Genomic DNA, 20,425 nt, shown 5'->3' with positions numbered 1-20,425 from the left:
GTTACAGTCTAACTTAAAGGGGGGGAAAAAGGAAATACCTAAATAAAATAAGATAACCACATTTAAATCTTATTATCTATCCCTGCATCTTTAAGAAAGACAAGGATTTCCTTATAACAATCCCTCATCACCTCACTCCTCCCTAATAACCTACTAAACTCCATTCCCGTCCCAGCTCGTACATCCTGTCTCTTAAAGCGTTCCTTTCTACCTCATACTTGCCACATTTAAGAATCACATGCTCTACATTCTCTGTGACATCACACTCATCACATTTATCAGACACGGACTTTGACATTAAATACAGAGTTGATTTTAAACTAGTATGACCTAATCTTAATCTAGAAATGATGACTTCCTCTCTCCTACACTTTCCTTTGTAAACCTTCACGTTAATCAGAGGTGTCACGTAACAAAGTACAAATACTTCGTTATCTTACTTAAGTAGAAATTTTGGTTATCTATACTTCACTGGAGTAATTATTTTTCAGACGACTTTTTACTTTTACTCCTTACATTTTCACGCAATTATCTGTACTTTTTACTCCTTACATTTCAAAAACAGCCTCGTTACTCTATTTCATTTCAGCCTTTAAATAAAAACTATCCAGTTAAATTGCTCCATCCAGATAGAGTGAATTTGGTTGTGGTTGTTTCAGATGTTCTTGTCCAGTTTTGTTCTTACATCCGTTCCCTCAGATTCCTGCAACTAAACTTGGATGTACATTCCAATAAAGGTTAGGATAAATGATAACATGAACATGAAGTTTGACTTTTTGCACCATTACAATACTTTATAGGCAACTAGTCATCATATCTCCTGCTCTCTGAAACACATGTTAATGCTCAATAGTCACATATATGGTTCTTTAATATATTTGCATTATACTAAGATGCATTCATTTTCAATGGCTTTTGTCCTTAATGGCTTTTTTCCCCCTTACATTACTTTTACTTTTATACTTTAAGTAGTTTTGAAACCAATACTGTTATACTTTTACTTGAGTTAAAAACTTGAGTTGATACTTCAACTTCCACAGGAGTATTTTTAAACTCTAGTATCTATACTTTTACCTGAGTAATGAATGTGAATACTGAAGACACCTCTGACATTAATTGACTTGTGTATGTTATAAAAATGTCTCCCTTTTACACCGTTGTCCCACACCTTCTGCCATGAATCCCTCACTGCCTTTCTAATTCATGATTTTGCTTCACCTTTACCAAAAGGAATTTCCATAATTACCTCACTACTCAATTTCAATGCTCTTTTAGCAATATTGTCTGCTTTCTCATTGCCATCAACACCCATGTGGGCAGGAACCCAACAAAACTGCACAGTAATTCCAGTTCTGCATAACCTCCACAATACCATTAATATTTCCAACACTAGATCTTCTCTTATTGTTTTATTTGAAGTCAAACTTTGAAGGGCTGCAGTGGAGTCTGAACAAATGACATAGTTCCTTCTCGCAGTTACAGTAAGTATTTCATTTACCAACAAAAGTAATTAGAACAAAATGCAAACAACATTCTTTTCATCACTGGTTTACTACGACTTCTGTCATTTAGCAGACGCTTTTATCCAAAGTGATTTACATCTGAGAAAACAACACAAGCAAGAAGGTTTAGAAAGAGTTTGATTTTTCTGACACAACGAGAGCTGATGCAATTTATATGATAAGCTTCTGATTGTTAATATCAATATATAAAATAAAAATATTTTTTAATTCACGTGTACTTTATTATTTGTCATAAAACATTTATGTTGTTAAGAAACTTTTATTGCAATGGGCTTTAAAATAATACACATGGTAAGTCTTTGAGACATTAAAACATTTAAATATCAAACTGATCAAACTATCAAACTATCAAACTATCAAACTGATTTTGGTGTGAAATATATAGATATACAAGACACATTTAAAGCTGCAGTTTCCAACATTTAACCACTAGAGGGAATAAAGATCCCAAACTAACCCCCAAACTCAGAATGACGGTTCATTCATGCATGAATCACCCACAGGTTTTCTGCAGGGGTTTGAAGCCTCTTTTTCCTCGTATTGTGGCAGGTTGGAATTATATAAAGCAAGAAGTTTAATGCGTAATTAGGGGCGTGGCCTTTTGATTGGCATTCATTTGTCCAACCTCTAAATAAATACTTTTTCTACGATCTTAGAAAATGTTGGGAGTAAAGAATCAGGCCTGTAATTAGTGAATTGGTGTCTGTCTCCAGAAACATTTTCATTAAAGCTTCTCCAGAGACCAACAGAGCAGATCATCTTTTTTTAATCCACATCAACTCCATGGTTCCTGACACAGTGGATTCCTATCAGTTTTCCTACCGTGCCAACAGATCAGTGGATGAAGCGATGGCTTCGGCTTCACTTCACCTTCCAACACCTGGACAGGATGAACACCTATGCACGGCTTCTGTCCCTGGATGTTCATTTGATGAAGCCAAGACCAGTGAAATAACAAACTGGATCAAAATGACGTGATTGAGGAAGTTGAGGATAAAGGACAAAAGTGCATCTCCACTTTTCAACTTCATTTGATGACATTTCTCTTTCCACATTGTTTTCTGAGCTAAATGCTGGTTGTACTGATCACGCTGTACCAATAATCTGCGTCACTGACAACTTTCCTCTTGTTGATGCACTAGTCTTTTTTTAATTTGTGTTTTTATTATTATTATGATAGATTGTTCACTCTTGGGTATATGTTGAGCTTTTATAACTCACCACCAGGGGGCACTGCTGCTCTTTCTACATATGGAGAGTGTAATATTCCAGAATTATAAACAATAAAATAATTCATCCATCTAAAATTAAAACTTAATTACATTTTCATGATTATTTCTGACTAAATATGAGTTGAGGTAAAAATACATTTACTTCTAAACGGATGTCTGATATAAAAGGGTTAAATCCAAAGTGTGTCCTCTTCCTGGAATCTGATCCCGATGATCCTCCCTCTTCTTCCTGCTTTCCAACCTGCAGATCAGCAGCTTCAACACGGATCTCAACATCAGCTTTAGAATAAATCATGTGTCAGACGAGTTGTAAATCTAGTACACCTTGATTTTATACATGTGATTCAATAATAGTTAATTTCATATTATTTAAATAATGTGAAAAACGTACACAGATATTTTGTAACTTTAGCTTATATAGTTACAATAACACAGCATGGATCATTTGAATTGCATTGTTTTGACTAAGTTTGTCCCATGAATTACAGGATAATATGATGTACGTGCAGCTCCGATTTAAAATTCTTAAAGCCTTTTACAGTTTTCAGCGAACTATGTATAACATCACAATATATCGCAAAATTTGGATACTGCAATATCGTATTGTATCGCGACTCAAGTATCGTGATGTCTATCCCACATCACACTCATTTCCTCATTCACCTTTAAACCAAAATCAATAAAAACATTTTAAAAGGGAAATAAAAGCAAACCGTATCTGACTGCACTGACTTTTGAAATCTTCAAGGTTTTTTGTTTAATGCTGCAGACATTAAAGTTTATAACATGGTGACAGATGGTTGGCTGTTCTGTTTCTGACGTGTTGATGGTTGCATTTCTTCTTTTGTCCTCGTTTCTCTGAAGATTCTTCATGTTTTTCAGAGGAACGTTGTAAAAACTGAACATGTAAATATATCAAACTTGGACTAACCTCAGAACGGAGTAGATGGAGAGAGTTTAACAACATGAAGCTGCAGATTAACTTTACAAAGAGAATGTGAGTGAAGAAGAAACAGACGGGAAAAAGGGCGTATGAGAGAGGCTTTGTAGATGAACAAAATAAACTGTCACGTTTAAAGAAAAATCAGCACATACTAACAAACCTTTATTTGCACCGTGGAGACAGCAGGTTACCAACAGAAACAAATAACAGTTTTAAGAAGGAACAGGGATTCAAACAAAGTCAATGCAGAACTTTAAAAAAAAGTACACAACCACATGGTTCCCTCTGCATCAAGTTGATGGAGAAGCATAAATCTGTGTTGAACCTGCAACCCTTGTGGGGAGGGGATTAGGCTCATCAGCCACAGGAGGTGGTGGTTGGACTTCTGCGGGTTCTTCTTCTGTGGGTCAGACAGGAGTGGACAGCTGCCCCCGGAGGACGACAACATGAGCTTCATTTGTCACAAGTCACCAGACTTCTCCTCCGGGTGATTTTTCATGTGACTCAGCAAATCAATTCTGCGGCTAAAATCTTTGTTGCACGTCTTGCACAAATATCCCTTCTCGCCCGTGTGCGTGGTTATGTGGCTTTTAAGAGATGATGATCTAGTAAAGGTTTTGCTGCAGGTGTTGCACAGGTATGGCTTTTCACCAGTGTGGATCCTCGAGTGAATCACCAGGGTGGAACGTAGCCTGTAACTTTTTCCACATGTTTTGCAGATGTAGGGCTTCTCGCCCGTGTGTGTGGTTATGTGGCGTTTAAGAAGTGATGATTGAGTAAAGGTTTTTCCGCAAGTATTGCACAGGTACGGCTTTTCGCCGGTGTGGGTCCTCGAGTGAATCACCAGGTGGCCACGTCGCCTGTAACTTATTCCACATGTTTTGCAGATGTAGGGCTTCTCTCCTGTGTGCGTGGTTATGTGGCTTTTAAGAAGTGATGATTGAGTAAAGGTTTTTCCGCAAGTGTTGCACAGGTACGGCTTTTCGCCAGTGTGGGTCCTCGAGTGAACCACCAGGTGGCCACGTAGCCTGTAACTTATTCCACATATTTTGCAGATGTAGGGCTTCTCTCCTGTGTGCGTGGTTATGTGGCGTTTAAGATCTGATGATTTAATAAAGCTTTTGCCGCAGGTGCTGCACAGGTACGGCTTTTCGCCGGTGTGGGTCCTCGAGTGAATCACCAGGGTTGAACGTAGCCTGTAACTTTTTCCACATGTTGTGCAAATGTAGGGCTTCTCGCCCGTGTGTGTGGTTATGTGCTGTTTAAGATTTGATAATGTAGTAAAGGTTTTGCCGCAGGTGTTGCACAGGTACGGCCTTTCGCCAGTGTGGATCTTCATGTGATCCATTAAATAACGACTTTCACTGAACTCTTTCTTCCAAGTGCTGCAAGAAAATACCTTCTTCCCCGTGTGGGTCCTGGTCATCTTTGATTTACAGCTGCTGTCTGACGGGACAGCAGCATCTTCTTGGTCACCGTGTCGTCTCATTGACTCTGGATCTGCAGTTTTACTGGAGTCTGAGCGTAAACTTTCAGTCCCTTCCTCATCTTTGTTTTGAGCTTCAGGAGAAATGTGCAACAGCAGCTGGCCACAGTTTGGTCCTGGTTCAACATTTTCAACTTTCACATCAGCGACATTGACCAATGAGACATCCACCTCTACGTCCTCGTGCTTCATCTCCTGACCGCTGGAGTCTTCCTCCAGTTCTGCAGTCTGTGGATGCCCTGGTTCCTCCTGGTCCGGGCTGCAGCTCCTCTCCAGGTTATCGAGGTGCCGGTCACTGAAAACCCCGTCCTCCTCCACCTTACAAACATTTTCTTGTGGGAGTTCTGGAATTACAAAAAGGGACAAAAAGATGGGATTTTAACAAGTCAAAAGTGCTTCCCAGTGTTGATTGTATTTGTGAGGTTTAAAGTTTGTCCTGATCCTTCGGTCTTCCCCTTCATCTATGTAGTATATTTGAAAACAAGTGCATTACTCTGTCTGACCATTAGGCGGCACTGTGACTGTACTCTTGTGTTAGTTGGTATCGAGACAGCTGAAGAATAAAGTTGTTGCATTTCAGGTTGAGCATTTCTGAATTCTTGTGAATTCTTGTATTGTCAGCATCCCGTTTGTCCAGTCTTTTACACACTACCCAAAGTGCACAAAAGCCTGTCAAATCCTCCTGGTCGCCCAGATGAACGCTTTACTATCACCTTTGTCAGAGTTTGTGGATCACTATATCAAACCTTATGTCCAAACACTACCAGTGTATATAAGAGACTCCACGGATTTCATTAATAAGATCTTTAACCTCACTAACCTTCCTGATGATCTTCTATTGGTCACCTTTGACATCCCCAGTCTCTACACTAATATTCCCCATGATGGTGGTAGAGTAGCCTAAAAGTTCTATTTGCAGGACTTACTCATGCCCTCGGGTAAGTTTATTGTTGACGTAGCTATTTTTATCATGAAGAAAAACTACTAACTTTAATGGTGAATATTATTTCCAAGTATCTGGTACCAGCTCTATTTGTGCTCCGAATTACGCAAATCTATACGTGGGTCACTTTGAAAAAAAACGTGTGAAATCCTGAGCACAATATTTTTTTTGCCAAAAATCTTACAATGGTACAGATTCATTGATGACATCTTCTGTCTAATTAAAGCTGATGCTAATGAACTAGAAGACTTTTTTACCTTACTGAATAGCTTCGACAGCAACCTCCAATTTACAATGGAGTATAGTAGTGAAAAAGCTATTTTTCTAGATATATGGGTTGAAAAAAAGAATGGCTCTTATCCACTTCACTCTACCGCAAAGAAACCGAAGGAAATACGTTTTTATTGGCTAGTAGTTTTCATCCTCCTCCCCTCAAAAGAGGCCTACCCAAAAGCCAGTTTTTTAGACTCCGGAGAATTTGTAGCAGTACAGAGGATTTCATAGACAAGGCATCAGAGATGAGCTCTAGATTTGTCCAGCGTGGATATCCTATGGATTGTATCCAGAGGGCGTATGATGCGGCACGGAAGAAATAATGCTCAGAACTGCTACAAAAAAGCCAAAAGAAAGAAAGGAAGTTCTCTGTGACCTGCATCACTCTGTGAAATCCAGATTTGAGAAATACTGGCACATCCTGACCTCGGACCCTGAATTGGCCCCCACTTTTAAAGATCCCCCCCCTCTTTGTATAAACGGAGACAAACTCTAAAAGACCTGCTTGTTCCCGCTGACTATACTACCCAAACACCTAAGCCACCTACTCAGAGACTGTTGGCTCCCTTACCTGCTGGAAATTACCGGTGTGGTAACTGCGCACAATGCAATAACACCTCCAAGACCAACTTTTTTTTAATCATCCCCACTCTAATAAAAAAATTTCCATCAAAGAGGTGATTACTTGCACATCTACACATGTCATATATATGCTACGCTGCCGTTGAGGTCTAGCATATGTGGGAAAAACTTCCAGACAGTTAAAACAAAGGATAAGTGAACACAAAAGCTCCATATGGAGAAAAGACATTAACTATCCTGTGGCTGTTCATTTCAACGAGAACAAACATGATATCTCAACTTTACGTTTTTGTGGACTTGAAAAAGTCAGCCTTCCACGGAGGGGTGGGAATCTGGACTTGCTGCTAAAACGTTGAGAGCTCTTCTGGATTTTTACTTTACAAACACTGGCCCCGAAGGGATTGATTGATGAACTGCCTTTGAGTGTTATGTTATGATTTGGTTTTTTATCATGTGTAGTTTCCTTCCTCACACTTCCCCACAATAACGATAGCCAGTATCTATATGTATTACGTGTAATGTGTGTGTGTGTGTGTGTGTGTATACACATTCATATCTATATATATATATATATATATATATATATATATATATATATATATATATATATATATATATATATATATATAAGTTAACATCTTTTAAGTATATTTAAACTGGACTGAAGCATAATACATCCATGGACTGAAGCGGAGCTGCGGCGCCGACATTATGGTTCCGCGTCGCGGAAGGCTCTGCGTTGGTGTGACGCGGGACCATAAATCAACGCACACGTGGAGTAGTGGGCTCGGAGCGGCACACCGCATGCGCGCAGAGCACGCCTGTTTGTTTTGAAGCTGAAGCAGCCTTATGCTTAAAAAAAAAAAAAAAGAAAGAAAAAGAAAATAACATTTTTTTATACCGACTTAAGAATGTTCAAGCTGCCTACCTCCTATGTGCTCAGTTTACAGTACACATGTTAAAATATAATAAAAGGGTCATCCTGCATAATTTTCTTTTCTCTTCTTCATTTTTTATTGTTTTATAAAAGTATCGGATCGGGACTCGGTATCGGCAAGTCCTCAAAATCAAAGGACTCGGACTCGGACTCGGGGGCAAAAAAACCTGATCGGGACATCCCTAATATATATATATATATATATATATATATATATATATATATATAAGTTAACATCTTTTAAGTATATTTAAACATTTTGAGAGTTGAATTTGAGCAGTTCTCATTTCCCTTCCTTTCTCCAGGGAATGGGTGGATTAGGAGACTGGGCCTGACTCCTATTTATTCTAAGATGTTCTCCTTATGATAAGTTTTGATGTACTTTGTGTTTCTACAGTACATTCATCCTCCCTATTTTTTATACTGTATAAGATCAGAACACTGAGATGGGATTTCTGCTGTGTGACTCTCTTCCCTCATTGTAAATATTTTAAATTGATTGCTACCTAAGATTGACACTTTACAGGTATAATCATCCTCCCTTTCTAATGATTATACCTTTGGATTCGATGGTCATTGATTGATGTATTTCATGCATGCACTTTATGGGTGTTGTCTCTTTTCCCTGGTTTTTGGTGATGCTTACTGACTGTATTTCCGTATGTGACCTTGTTTGAAGGTGCTCAGGTGTTTGTGTGGCGGCGCCTGATTGGACCACATAGTCCTACCAGCCTATAATAGACAAGCTTTTGTTCCGATCTGTTTGATGCCTTGAAAAAGGTCTATGACCGAAACGTTGGCCCAATAAACACGAGTACGGTGAGAAGAAGGTGTGCAGGAGTTTTCTTTTTAATATTTGTACAGTAAAATTGTTTGAAATTCACTGTGTCTGTAGTGATTGTAGTTATGAAGAGAGATATATGAGGTATTAGGTGAAATTATGGGAGAATTATTTTTTATAGTCTCTGGAAAACAGAACCTGAAGGAGAAAAGGTGAATGACTTTTGTAGAAAAGTAAGGTGTTTGAAGTTTAGATGTTAATATTTCAATATTTGTAAAATTGTTTGAAATTAAGCATGCTTGTAGTGATTGTAGTTATGAAGAGGGCTATATGAGTTATTGGGTGAATTTATGGGAGAATACATTTTTATAGTCTGTGCAAAACAGAACCTGAAGAAAAAAAGAAAAAAAAGTGTTTCATCCTTTTCTTTTACAGTAAGACTCTCACTGAAAAAGAAAAGGATGAAAGACTCTTTCATCCAACAAGCTCTTACTGTAAGAGCTTGTAAATATTACGGTGGAAGTATGGGTATATGAAAAAAACATCTGCATTATCTCAAACTCAGAACTTCATATCTTTCTGTTTCTGAGCCGCATTCATTCATTTACCGTAAAGACTGAAATAGGAGCACATGAACATTTAGGAGCGGCTGATTTGACCGCAGCTGCTTGAGCTGGGGAGTTTCCCATTTAGTTGGTTTGCTTCATCACCACGGCTTTTAACTGGAAACAAAGGGATCTTGTAGGAGTCATACTCATGTGTTCATTCATTCAACTTTCCAGGGTTACGTACCGACTCTGTGGAGTCTGATTTCAGGTTTCCAGGCGAGGTCCAACAGTCTGCGCTGACGGTCGAGCTCTTCTTCATACTCCAAGATGCTTTTTTCAAACACTGACAATATTTCTACAGCAGCTGCTGTTAGTCGCTGACCGATAAACTCTCTCAGATGATTCACCTTAGACATTGTTGAAGAGGAAAAAGAAAGGAAACAACAGAACCGTCCACCTCAAAGGAATCACTGCTTACGTGTTCCGTTCGCTCCAAACTTCCGACCTTCCGCCGGGTGTTACAATCTGGATTTCCGGTAAAAATCACGGTTCTACGGATAGTTCCTTCTCGCAGTTACAGTCAGTATTTAATTTACCAACGAAAATAATTAGAACAAAATACATACAACATTTTTCATCACTGGTTTACTACTACTTCTGTCATTTAGCAGACGCTTTTATCCAAAGTGACTTATATCTGAGAAAACAACACAAGCAAGAAGGTTTAGACCAGGGTTCGGCAACCCGCGGCCCCTTAGCGCCGCCTAGTGGCTCCTGGAGCTTTTTCAAAAATGTTTGACCTTTTTTTTCTTTCTTCCTTTTTTTTCTTCTTTTTGCCTTTTTTTCCTTTTTTCTCTTTTTCTCTTTTTTTCCTTCTTTTTTTCTTTTTTGTTCTTTTTCCATTTTTTCTCTTATTTTCTTCCTTTTTCCTTTCCCTTTTAATCTCGACATTTAACCTTTTTTCTCGACATTTCGACTTTTTTCTCAAAATTTTGACTTTTTTCTTGACATTTCGACTTTTCTCTCAACATTTTGACTTTTTTCTCGAAGTGCATAATGAAAAAAAAAATCTATCAGTTATAACTAATTTATTTATTTATTTAATTCAGATCCGCATTAGTTGCTGCCTCAGTTCTTACTGGGGTCCAACAATAATATATAGATACATACAGCATGTGTTGCCTTCATTCTAAGGCTTATAAAAGACTTTTAATTTTTTGCGGCTCCAGACATATTTGTTTTTTGTGTTTTTAGTCCAATATGACTCTTTCAACATTTTGGGTTGCAGACCCCTGGTTTAGAGTTTTAGTTTTTCCGACACAATGAGAGCTGACGCAATTTATATGATAAGCTTCTGGTTGTTAATATCAATAAATGAGAGAAAAAATGTTTTTTAATTCATGTGTACTTTATTATTTGTCATAAAACATTTATGTTGTTAAGAAACTTTTTTTTATTGCAATGGTCTTCAAAATAATACATATGGCAAGTCTTTGAGACATTAAAACATCTAAATATCCAACTTAGTTTAGTTCAGCGCTTCCAGTCGGTGGATTTATTATTGACGTGCACATGCAGGACTCATGAGTCACCGTTTGGCATTAAAATAAAAACGTAAGTTAAGTCAGAGGGAAGGTAAACTTCGGATGGTACGACCAGTGGGAACACAGGGAAGGAAATGAGGATCAATTAACATGATTTTGGTGTGAAATATATAGATATACAAGACTCATTTAAAGCTGCAGTTTCCAACATTTAACCACTAGAGGGAATAAAGATCCCAAACTAACCCCCAAACTCAGAATGACGGTTCATTCATGCATGAATCACCCACAGGTTTTCTGCAGGGGTTTGAAGCCTCTTTTTCCTCGTATTGTGGCAGGTTGGAATTATATAATGCAAGAAGTTTAATGCGTAATTAGGGTTGTGGCCTTTTGATTGGCATTAATTTGTCCAACCTGTAAATAAATACTTTTTCTACGATCTTAGAAAATGTTGGGCGTAAAGAATCAGGCCTGTAATTAGTGAATTGGTGTCTGTCTCCAGTTCTGTACAGTGGGAGGACTTTTGCAGTTTTCATTTTTTTTTTGTAAATGTCCCAGTTCTGAGCGACTGATTACAGCTGTATGTCAGTTAACAATCCATCAATAACCTTTTTGACTATTGTCATATCACCACAGTCAGTTGACACCTTGTTTTTACATTTACTTACAATATCTATGATTTCTCTCTCCTCCACAGCTGTGAGAAACATTGAATCTGGATTTCTACTTATTAATGTTTCCTTCCATCCATCAGCTGATCCAGGATCACACATTTTTCAAAGTTTCAAAGTTTATTTAGACGGGACAATGCATATTCATGAACACTACGTTACACAGTGTAAATACACCAGGTCTGGTGTATCTGCCAGCTTTGGTCCAACACTCACAAAATACCTGTTAAAATGATTAACCACCTCATTCATATCATTAATGACTTCATCATTATTGGTTAAATATTGTGGATAGTCTGTCTTGAACTTTTACGTTATTTTTAGTCCTTATTCATGAAGTAATTAATGTCTCTCTCCATGAAGGCAAGTGGTCTCGGCTCTGAAACAGCAAAGTCTTCCCTCCATTATCATATTATTTGTATTATTATTGTAATTATTATTACAAAAGTGCATCTCCACTCGTTGAGTTTGCACTTTGAAAGAGATGGAAAATGGACTGGTACCAAAAGCCAGGCTTGTTGCACAAGGTTTTGAGGAAGTGCAAGTTTCTGCTACAGAAGGAATCTCCAACCTGTGCTTCAGTCTCTGAGGCTCCTTGTGGCAGGAAGTTATCAAAAACAATGGACACTGCATTTGATGGACATAAAATCTGCCTTCTTTCATGGACTAGAAATGTGGAGAGACATTTTCATTAAACCTTCTCCAGAGACCAACAGAGCAGATCATCTTTTTTTACCCACATCAACTCCATGGTTCCTGACACAGTGGATTCCTATCAGTTTTCCTACCGTGCCAACAGATCAGTGGATGAAGCGATGGCTTCGGCTTCACTTCACCTTCCAACACCTGGACAGGATGAACACCTATGCACGGTTTCTGTCCCTGGATGTGTCATTTGATGAAGCCAAGACCAGTGAAATAACAAACTGGATCAAAATGACGTGATTGAGGAAGTTGAGGATAAAGGACAAAAGTGCATCTCCACTTTTCAACTTCTTTCAACTTTCCTCTTGTTGATGCACTGAAGTCTTTTTTTATTTGTGTTTTTATTATCATTATTATAATAATAATAATTATTATTATTATTATGATAGATTGTTCACTCTTGGGTTTATGTTGAGCTTTTATAACTCACCACCAGGGGGCACTGCTGCTCTTTCTACATATGGAGAGTGTAATATTCCAGAATTATAAACAATAAAATAATTCATCCATCTAAAATGAAAACAATTACATTTGTCATGATTATTTCTGACTAAATATGAGTTGAGGTAAAAAGACATTTACTTCTAAACGGATGTCTGATATAAAAGGGTTAAATCCAAAGTCTGTCCTCTTCCTGGAATCTGATCCCGATGATCCTCCCTCTTCTTCCTGCTCTCCAACCTGCAGATCTGCAGCTTCAACACGGATCTCAACATCAGCTTTAGAATAAATCATGTGTCAGATGAGTTGTAAATCTAGTACAACTTGATTGTATACATTTTGTAGCTTCCCCCACTGATGACGATTGACTCTTTAACTGATGGTTCAGATGTTTTTATTCCTTCAATGTAAAATCACTGCAAACACACTGTAAGAGCTATAAAGGAATAAAATAAAACAATGTTACTCTTACTACATACAAGTTTCATCCAACTCAAATACAATGTCAATGTCAATTTTATTTATATAGCACATTTAAAAACGACGAGGTCGACCAAACTGCTGTACAGTATACAGTAAAATGAAAAAATACCAAAAGAAAATACAGTATACTAGTGTAGAAATAATAAAATCACTAACATGTTAGAATGATCAATAAAATAGTAATAAAAAATAGAAAATAGACGGCAAAGAACAGACACACAAAGTGCACAATCACTTCTCACAGATGTAGGCAACTAATTTATCGTACACTAAAAACCAAAGAAAATAAATAGGTTTTCAAAAAAGACTTAAAAAAATACAGGCCAACACAGCAGCTCGCTGGGTCGGCCAAACCGTTAAGCACAATACATGACAGTAACAGACAACCAAACTCAATATATACATAAATACTGTATATCATTCACAAAGAAAACAAACCTTGTATCAGCCAGGTGCTTTTTGTGTCGGTTAGGCACACTTTAGCACTCCCAACACTAGTTTAGTCTTGCAGAAAACGTTTCTACAGCCTTTAAACATTAACCATTAAAGACCAGAGCGCTGATGTTTACAAGTTTACAAGAGATGCCTTCAAAATAAAAGCACTAAATATTGGTCTTAATATATAACAAAATAAAAGCCTGGCTCCAAACAATGCCAATAAGAAAACAAACACAAAAACACATTTACAGAAATACTCATATTAAAGGTCATCTACACATTTGATTAAATATTGTTAAAATTTCATATTATGTAAATAATATGAAAAACGTACACAAATATGTCGTAACTTCAGCTTGCGTAATTACAATAACAGCATGGATCATTTGAATTGCATGTTTTGACTTAGTTTGTTCCATGAATTATCACGATAATCTGATGTACGTGCAGCTCAGATCTTAAAATGCATGAGAGCCTTTTACAGTTTTCAGCGAACAATGTATAACAATACAATTAGGGCTGTCAAACGATTATTTTTTTTAATCGCGATTAATCGCAGAATTTCAAAAGTTAATCGCGATTAATCGCATTTTGAATTGCATGTTTAAAATTCTGTTATTTCGCATTTCAAGGCAGTTTTAAGCCCATAATGTAAATCATTTCTTACCATTGTGTCTTAATTGGGAATCAAATGAACACAAAGAAAGAATTTCCTTTTTGACCTTTTGTATTTTCTTTCAAAAAAGTGCCATGTAGACCAACTTAAAACACTGTCTACTTCAAATACAGTTTTTCAAATTAAACAAAGTGCCATATAGACAGGGCTGCACATAATTATTTTGGTCTGGTGCTCAGAGGAGCCCCTGGATATGTGACTTGGGCCTCCAAAAACGCGGTGACCCGTCTCGCCGGATCGATAAAAGAGGGATGCAGGAATAAGTTATAGGCAAAACGATATTTATTCACTTATAAAGATGAATGGCTCAATATGGTCCTTTACAAGGTTAATTTATTTCAATAATTCAACTAGAATATGGTGTAACAGTTAATTTATTTCAATAATTCAACTAGAATATGGTGTAAAAGTTAACTTATTTCAATAATTCAACTAGAATATGGTGTAAAAGTTAATTTATTTCAATAATTCAACTAGAATATGGTGTAAAAGTTAATTTATTTCAATAATTCAACTAGAATATGGTGTAAAAGTTAATTTATTTCAATAATTCAACTAGAATATGGTGTAAAAGTTAATTTATTTCAATAATTCAACTAGAATATGGTGTAAAAGTTAACTTATTTCAATAATTCAACTAGAATATGGTGTAAAAGTTAATTTATTTCAATAATTCAACTAGAATATGGTGTAAAAGTTAATTTATTTCAATAATTAGACTAGAATATGGTGTAAAAGTTAATCTATTTCAATAATTCAACTTAAAAGGTGAAACTAATATATTACCTAGTCTTATTACATTCAAAGCAAGATATGTTGAACCTTTATTTGTTATAATTTTGATGATGGAATTGTTTATTGATTTCATAAAATATTCTCTACTTTATTTTTTATTTGGGGTTTTCATAAACTTTGAGCCATAAACAGACCAGCGTCTTGCTGGTGCAGGAAACTGCTGCACGCAGTGACGGACGCTGGCTGATTTATGGTTCCGCGTTGCACCAACGCAGAGCTTACGGGGTAGGATACGCGGGAGCGCGAACGTACGGTGCGCGTCGCCGCGTAACATCATGCAGCCACTTCTTGGCGAACACACGTTTTCTGTTTCTATCCACGGGTAGTGGTTCAGTTTGGCGTCTCTTTGTAGTTGGTGGTGGTGGAAGTTTACTTTAGGAAACAGCAAACATGGCGCTACCATGGATCTATTATATAACTGGATAAAGTATCGAAAATGGCCGCCCATTCATTTCAATGGAGTTTGCTCCAGGCCCCCAGTCTCGCGCTCATTACAGCTGGAGGTGTCCTGTGAACAGTTTTAGAGGCTTCTCTTTTACTATTACGGTCTATGGGAAAAAAGCTTTCTGGGCCCCATGGGATTTTTTGTTGCAGTACCGCGGCTGGCCACTGGAAAAAATCGGCGTGCCTGCTGAGCGCGAGACTGGGGGCCTGCTCCTTCCATGGAGCTGCTGTGATGCGTCAACGTCGCCGCCATATTGGATGTTCAAGACTGCGCTAATACAAGTAAATTGACTTCTTTTCATAAAGCGCCTTTCTACAAAGAAATGTACGTTTTACGTCTCATTTATTAATTCACACATGCACTAATGTACTTGGGTAACAGTTAGGCACCAAATATAATATATTTAATTTTCTGAGATGGCAAAAATAAGTTTATTAACTTTATTGATCCCACATAGGAGTAATTCATGTTATACCAGCTATAGAGAACAAGGTAGTGCCGAAAAACAATATATATCCCCCTCACAAAAATAAGAAAAATAGAGAAACATATTTTCTCATCAACAAAACAAATTTTAGATTTTTCAAATAAAAATATATGTAGTATATGTAATGATATGGAATAAAAAATAACAAAACAATTTATGTCCAAGTAGAGTTTATAGTTGTATTGTAATCTTCACTCGCCAGTGCCCCCCAAAAATGTTTTATCACCTGCCGCCACTGCTTGTTATTATTATTATTGTTATGATAGAATGTTCACTCTTGGGTTTATGTTGAGCTTTTATAACTCACCACCAGGGGGCACTGCTGCTCTTTCTACATATGGAGAGTGTAATATTCCAGAATTATAAACAATAAATCTACAATGAAAACTTAATTACATTTTCATGATTATTTCTGACTAAATATGAGTTGAGGTAAAAAGACATTTACTCCTAAACGGATGTCTGATATAAAAGGGTTAAATCCAAAGTCTGTCCTCTTCCTGGGATCTGATCCCGATGATCCTCCCTCTTCTTCCTGCTCTCCAACCTGCAGATCTGCAGCTTCAACACGGATCTAAACATCAACTTTATAATAAATCATGTGTCAGACGAGTTGTAAATCTAGTACAACTTGATTGTGTACATGTGATTCAATAATATTGGTAATTTCATATTATTTAAATAATATGAAAAACGTACACAAATATGTTGTAACTTATAGTTACAATAACACAGCATGGATCATTTGAATTACATTTTTTGACTGAGTTTGTCCCATGAATTATCACGATAATCTGATGTACGCACAGCTCAGATTTTAAAATGCATAAAGCCTTTTACAGTTTTCAGCAAACTATGTATAACATCACAATATATAACCTCTGAACGGAGTAGAGAGTTTAACAACATAGAGCGGCAGATTAACTTTACAAAGAATGTGAGTGAAGAAGAAGGACGCGTGTGAGAGGCTTTGTAGATGAATTAAATAAACTGTGACGTATAAAGAAACTTCAGCAAATACTAACAAACCTTTATTTGCACCGTGGGGACGGTAAGTTACCAACAGCAAAAAATAAAACAATTTTAAGAAGGAAAAGAGATTCAAACAAACTTAATGCAGAACTTTAAAAAAAAAAGTACACAACCATATCGTTCCTTCTGCATCAAGTTGACGGAGAAGCATAAATCCGTGTTGAACCTGCAAACCTTGTGGGGAGGGGATTAGGCTCATCAGCCACAGGAGGTGGTGGTTGGACTTCTGCGGGTTCTTCTTCTGTGGGTCAGACAGGAGTGGACAGCTGCCCCCGGAGGACGACAACATGAACTTCATATGTCACGAGTCACCAGACTTCTCCTCCGGGTGATTTTTCATGTGACTCAGCAAACCCATTCTGCGGCTAAAACCTTTGTTGCACGTCTTGCACAAATATCGCTTCTCGCCCGTGTGTGTTTATGTGGCTTTTAAGATGTGATGATCTAGTAAAAGTTTTACTGCAGGTGTTGCACAGGTACGGCCTTTCGCCAGTGTGGGTCCTCGAGTGAACCACCAGGTTGTAACGTTCTGTGTAACTTTTTCCACATGTTTTGCAGATGTAGGGCTTCTCTCCCGTGTGCGTGGTTATGTGCCGTTTAAGATGTGATGAGTTTATAAACGATTTTCCGCAGATGTTACACAGGTACCGCCTTTCGCCGGTGTGGATCCTCGAGTGAACCAGCAGGTGGGAATCTTGCCTGTAACTCTTTCCACAAGTTTTGCAGATGTAGGGCTTCTCACCCGTGTGCGTGGTTATGTGGCGTCTAAGATCCCATAAATTAGTAAAGGTTTTGCTGCAGGTGTTGCACGGGTACGGCCTTTCACCGGTGTGGGTCCTCGAGTGAATCACCAGTTTGGAATTTTGCGTGTAACTCTTTCCACATGTTTTGCAGATATAGAGCTTCTCGCCCTTGTGGATCATTTTATGCTTCTTGAGCATTGATGATTTTCTAAAGGATTTTCCGCAGGTGCTGCACAGGTATGGCATTTCGCCAGTGTGGATCTTCATGTGATCCATTAAAATACTACTTTTACTGAACTCTTTCCTGCAAGTGCTGCAAGAAAATGCCTCCTCCCCCTGTGGGTCCTGGTCAGCTTTGATTTACAGTTGCTGTCTGACGGGACAGCAGCATCTTCGTGGTCACCGTGTCGTCTCATTGGCTGCGGATCTGCAGTTTTACTGGAGTCTGAGCGTAAACTTTCAGTCCCTTCCTCATCTTTGTTTTGAGCTTCAGGAGAAGTGTGCAACAGCAGCTGGCCACAGTTTGGTCCTGGTTCACCATTTTCAACTTTCACATCAGCGACATTGACCAATGAGACATCCACCTCTACGTCCTCGTGCTTCATCTCCTGACCGCTGGAGTCTTCCTCCAGTTCTGTAGTCTGTGGATGCCCTGGTTCCTCCTGGTCCGGGCTGCAGCTCCTCTCCAGGTTATCCAGGTGCTGGTCACTGAAAACCCCGTCCTCCTCCACCTTACAAACATTTTCTTGTGGGAGTTCTGGAATTACAAAAAGGTGCAAAAAGATAGGATTTTAACAAGTCAAAAGTGCTTCCCAGTGTTGATTGTTTGGTTGTATTTGTGAGGTTTAAAGTTTGTCCTGAACCTTCGGTCTTCCCCTTCATCTATGTAGTACATTTGAAAACAAGTGCATTACTCTGTGTGACCATTAGGCGGCCATATTTTCACCAAATCTCTAGAAACTGGAATAATACCCAATGACCTCAAAATTACCAAAGTAGTCCCTGTTTACAAATCTGGAGACCATAGTGTATTTAGAAACTACCGGCCCATTTCTGTTCTCCCATGTTTCTCAAAGATCCTGGAGAAATGGGTCTATAACAGAATGATGAAACATTTGCAGGACTGTAATATACTGTATAAACACCAATATGGATTTAGGAAAAATCATTCTACAGAAATGGCTATAATTCAATTGGTTGATAAAATTCACACTGCAATCAATAATAATGAATACGCTTTGGGAATCTTTCTTGATTTATCCAAAGCTTTTGACACAGTTCATTTTGATATTCTTCTTCCAATGTGGATTTGCTTTAAAAAAAAAAAGAGAAAATCTACACGGAGCCACTGTGATCTGCATCTTTTCTACTAAATAAGGATTAAGTGTAAAGTGTGAAATATCAGTCTGGTCCAGAGTCTGAATGGAGCATGAAAGGCAGCACCAAGTAAACAGAACAACAAGTTAGTTCGGGATGTTTCCGAATCCCACATCAGCAGCTGCTTGAGCTGGGGAGTTTCCCATTTAGTTCGTTTGCTTCATCACCACGGCTGTTAACTGGAAACAAAGGGATCTTGTAGGAGTCATACTCATGTGTTCATTCATTCAACTTTCCAGGGTTACGTACCGACTCTGTGGAGTCTGATTTCAGGTTTCCAGGCGAGGTCCAACAGTCTGCGCTGACGGTCGAGCTCTTCTTCATACTCCAAGATGCTTTTTTCAAACACTGACAATATTTCTACAGCAGCTGCTGTTAGTCGCTGACCGATAAACTCTCTCAGATGATTCACCTTAGACATTGTTGAAGAGGAAAAAGAAAGGAAACAACAGAACCGTCCTCTCCTTCTTCTTCTCTAGGTTTAATGGCGGATCACAACCAACGTTATTAGGTTCTACCGCCACCTGCTGTACCGGAGTGTGTAACATCAGGATCATTATTACACCAGGTTACAGTCTAACTTAAAGGGGGGAAAAAAGGAAATACCTAAATAAAATAAGATAACCACATTTAAATCTTATTATCTATCCCTGCATCTTTAAGAAAGACAAGGATTTCCTTATAACAATCCCTCATCACCTCACTCCTCCCTAATAACCTACTAAACTCCATTCCTGTCCCAGCTCGTACATCCTGTCTCTTAAAGCGTTCCTTTCTACCTCATACTTGCCACATTTAAGAATCACATGCTCTACATTCTCTGTGACATCACACTCATCACATTTATCAGACACGGACTTTGACATTAAATACAGAGTTGATTTTAAACTAGTATGACCTAATCTTAATCTAGAAATGATGACTTCCTCTCTCCTACACTTTCCTTTGAAAACCTTCACGTTAATTGACTTCTGTATGTTATAAAAATGTCTCCCTTTTACACCGTTGTCCCACACCTTCTGCCATGAATCCCTCACTGCCTTTCTAATTCATGATTTTGCTTCACCTTTACCAAAAGGAATTTCCACAATTACCTCACTACTCAATTTCAATGCTCTTTTAGCAATATTGTCTGCTTTCTCATTGCCATCAACACCCATGTGGGCAGGAACCCAACAAAACTGCACAGTAATTCCAGTTCTGTATAACCTCCACAATACCATTAATATTTCCAACACTAGATCTTCTCTTGTTGTTTTATTTGAAGTCAAACTTTGAAGGGCTGCAGTGGAGTCTGAACAAATGACATAGTTCCTTCTTGCAGTTACAGTAAGTATTTC

The 20,425-nt window shown here is 38.0% G+C and overlaps 2 protein-coding genes across 2 annotated transcripts in view; both read right to left on the bottom strand.

The window, feature by feature from the left end:
• Window positions 1–4,006: 4,006 nt before the first annotated feature.
• On the bottom strand, window positions 4,007–5,172 carry LOC133440421 (zinc finger protein 180-like). Its single transcript, XM_061717678.1, has one exon. It carries the CDS (start codon window positions 5,122–5,124, stop codon window positions 4,159–4,161), a length of 966 nt encoding a protein of 321 aa, XP_061573662.1. The 5' UTR covers window positions 5,125–5,172; the 3' UTR covers window positions 4,007–4,158.
• Window positions 5,173–6,639: 1,467 nt separating this feature from the next.
• LOC133440705 (oocyte zinc finger protein XlCOF6-like) overlaps window positions 6,640–20,425 on the bottom strand; it is a 49,378-nt gene continuing 35,592 nt past the window's right edge. The window contains exons 4-5 of the mRNA XM_061718023.1: window positions 17,587–17,852; window positions 6,640–6,676 (exon numbers count right to left, since the gene is read on the bottom strand). Of these exons, the coding sequence (XP_061574007.1) occupies window positions 6,640–6,676; window positions 17,587–17,852 (303 nt within the window). The remainder of the gene's footprint in view (window positions 6,677–17,586; window positions 17,853–20,425) is intronic.

The sequence above is a fragment of the Cololabis saira genome, chromosome 3 (genome assembly GCF_033807715.1).
Source record: "Cololabis saira isolate AMF1-May2022 chromosome 3, fColSai1.1, whole genome shotgun sequence".
Taxonomy (NCBI): domain Eukaryota; kingdom Metazoa; phylum Chordata; class Actinopteri; order Beloniformes; family Belonidae; genus Cololabis; species Cololabis saira.
The sequence above is the reverse complement of the archived record's forward strand: the minus strand, read 5'-3'. Positions and strand labels throughout refer to the sequence as shown.

Excerpts from the sequence above, each read along its gene's own strand:
- LOC133440421 (XM_061717678.1), bottom strand. The coding sequence starts at position 5,124 with ATGACCAGGACCCACACGGGGAAGAAGGTATTTTCTTGCAGCACTTGG.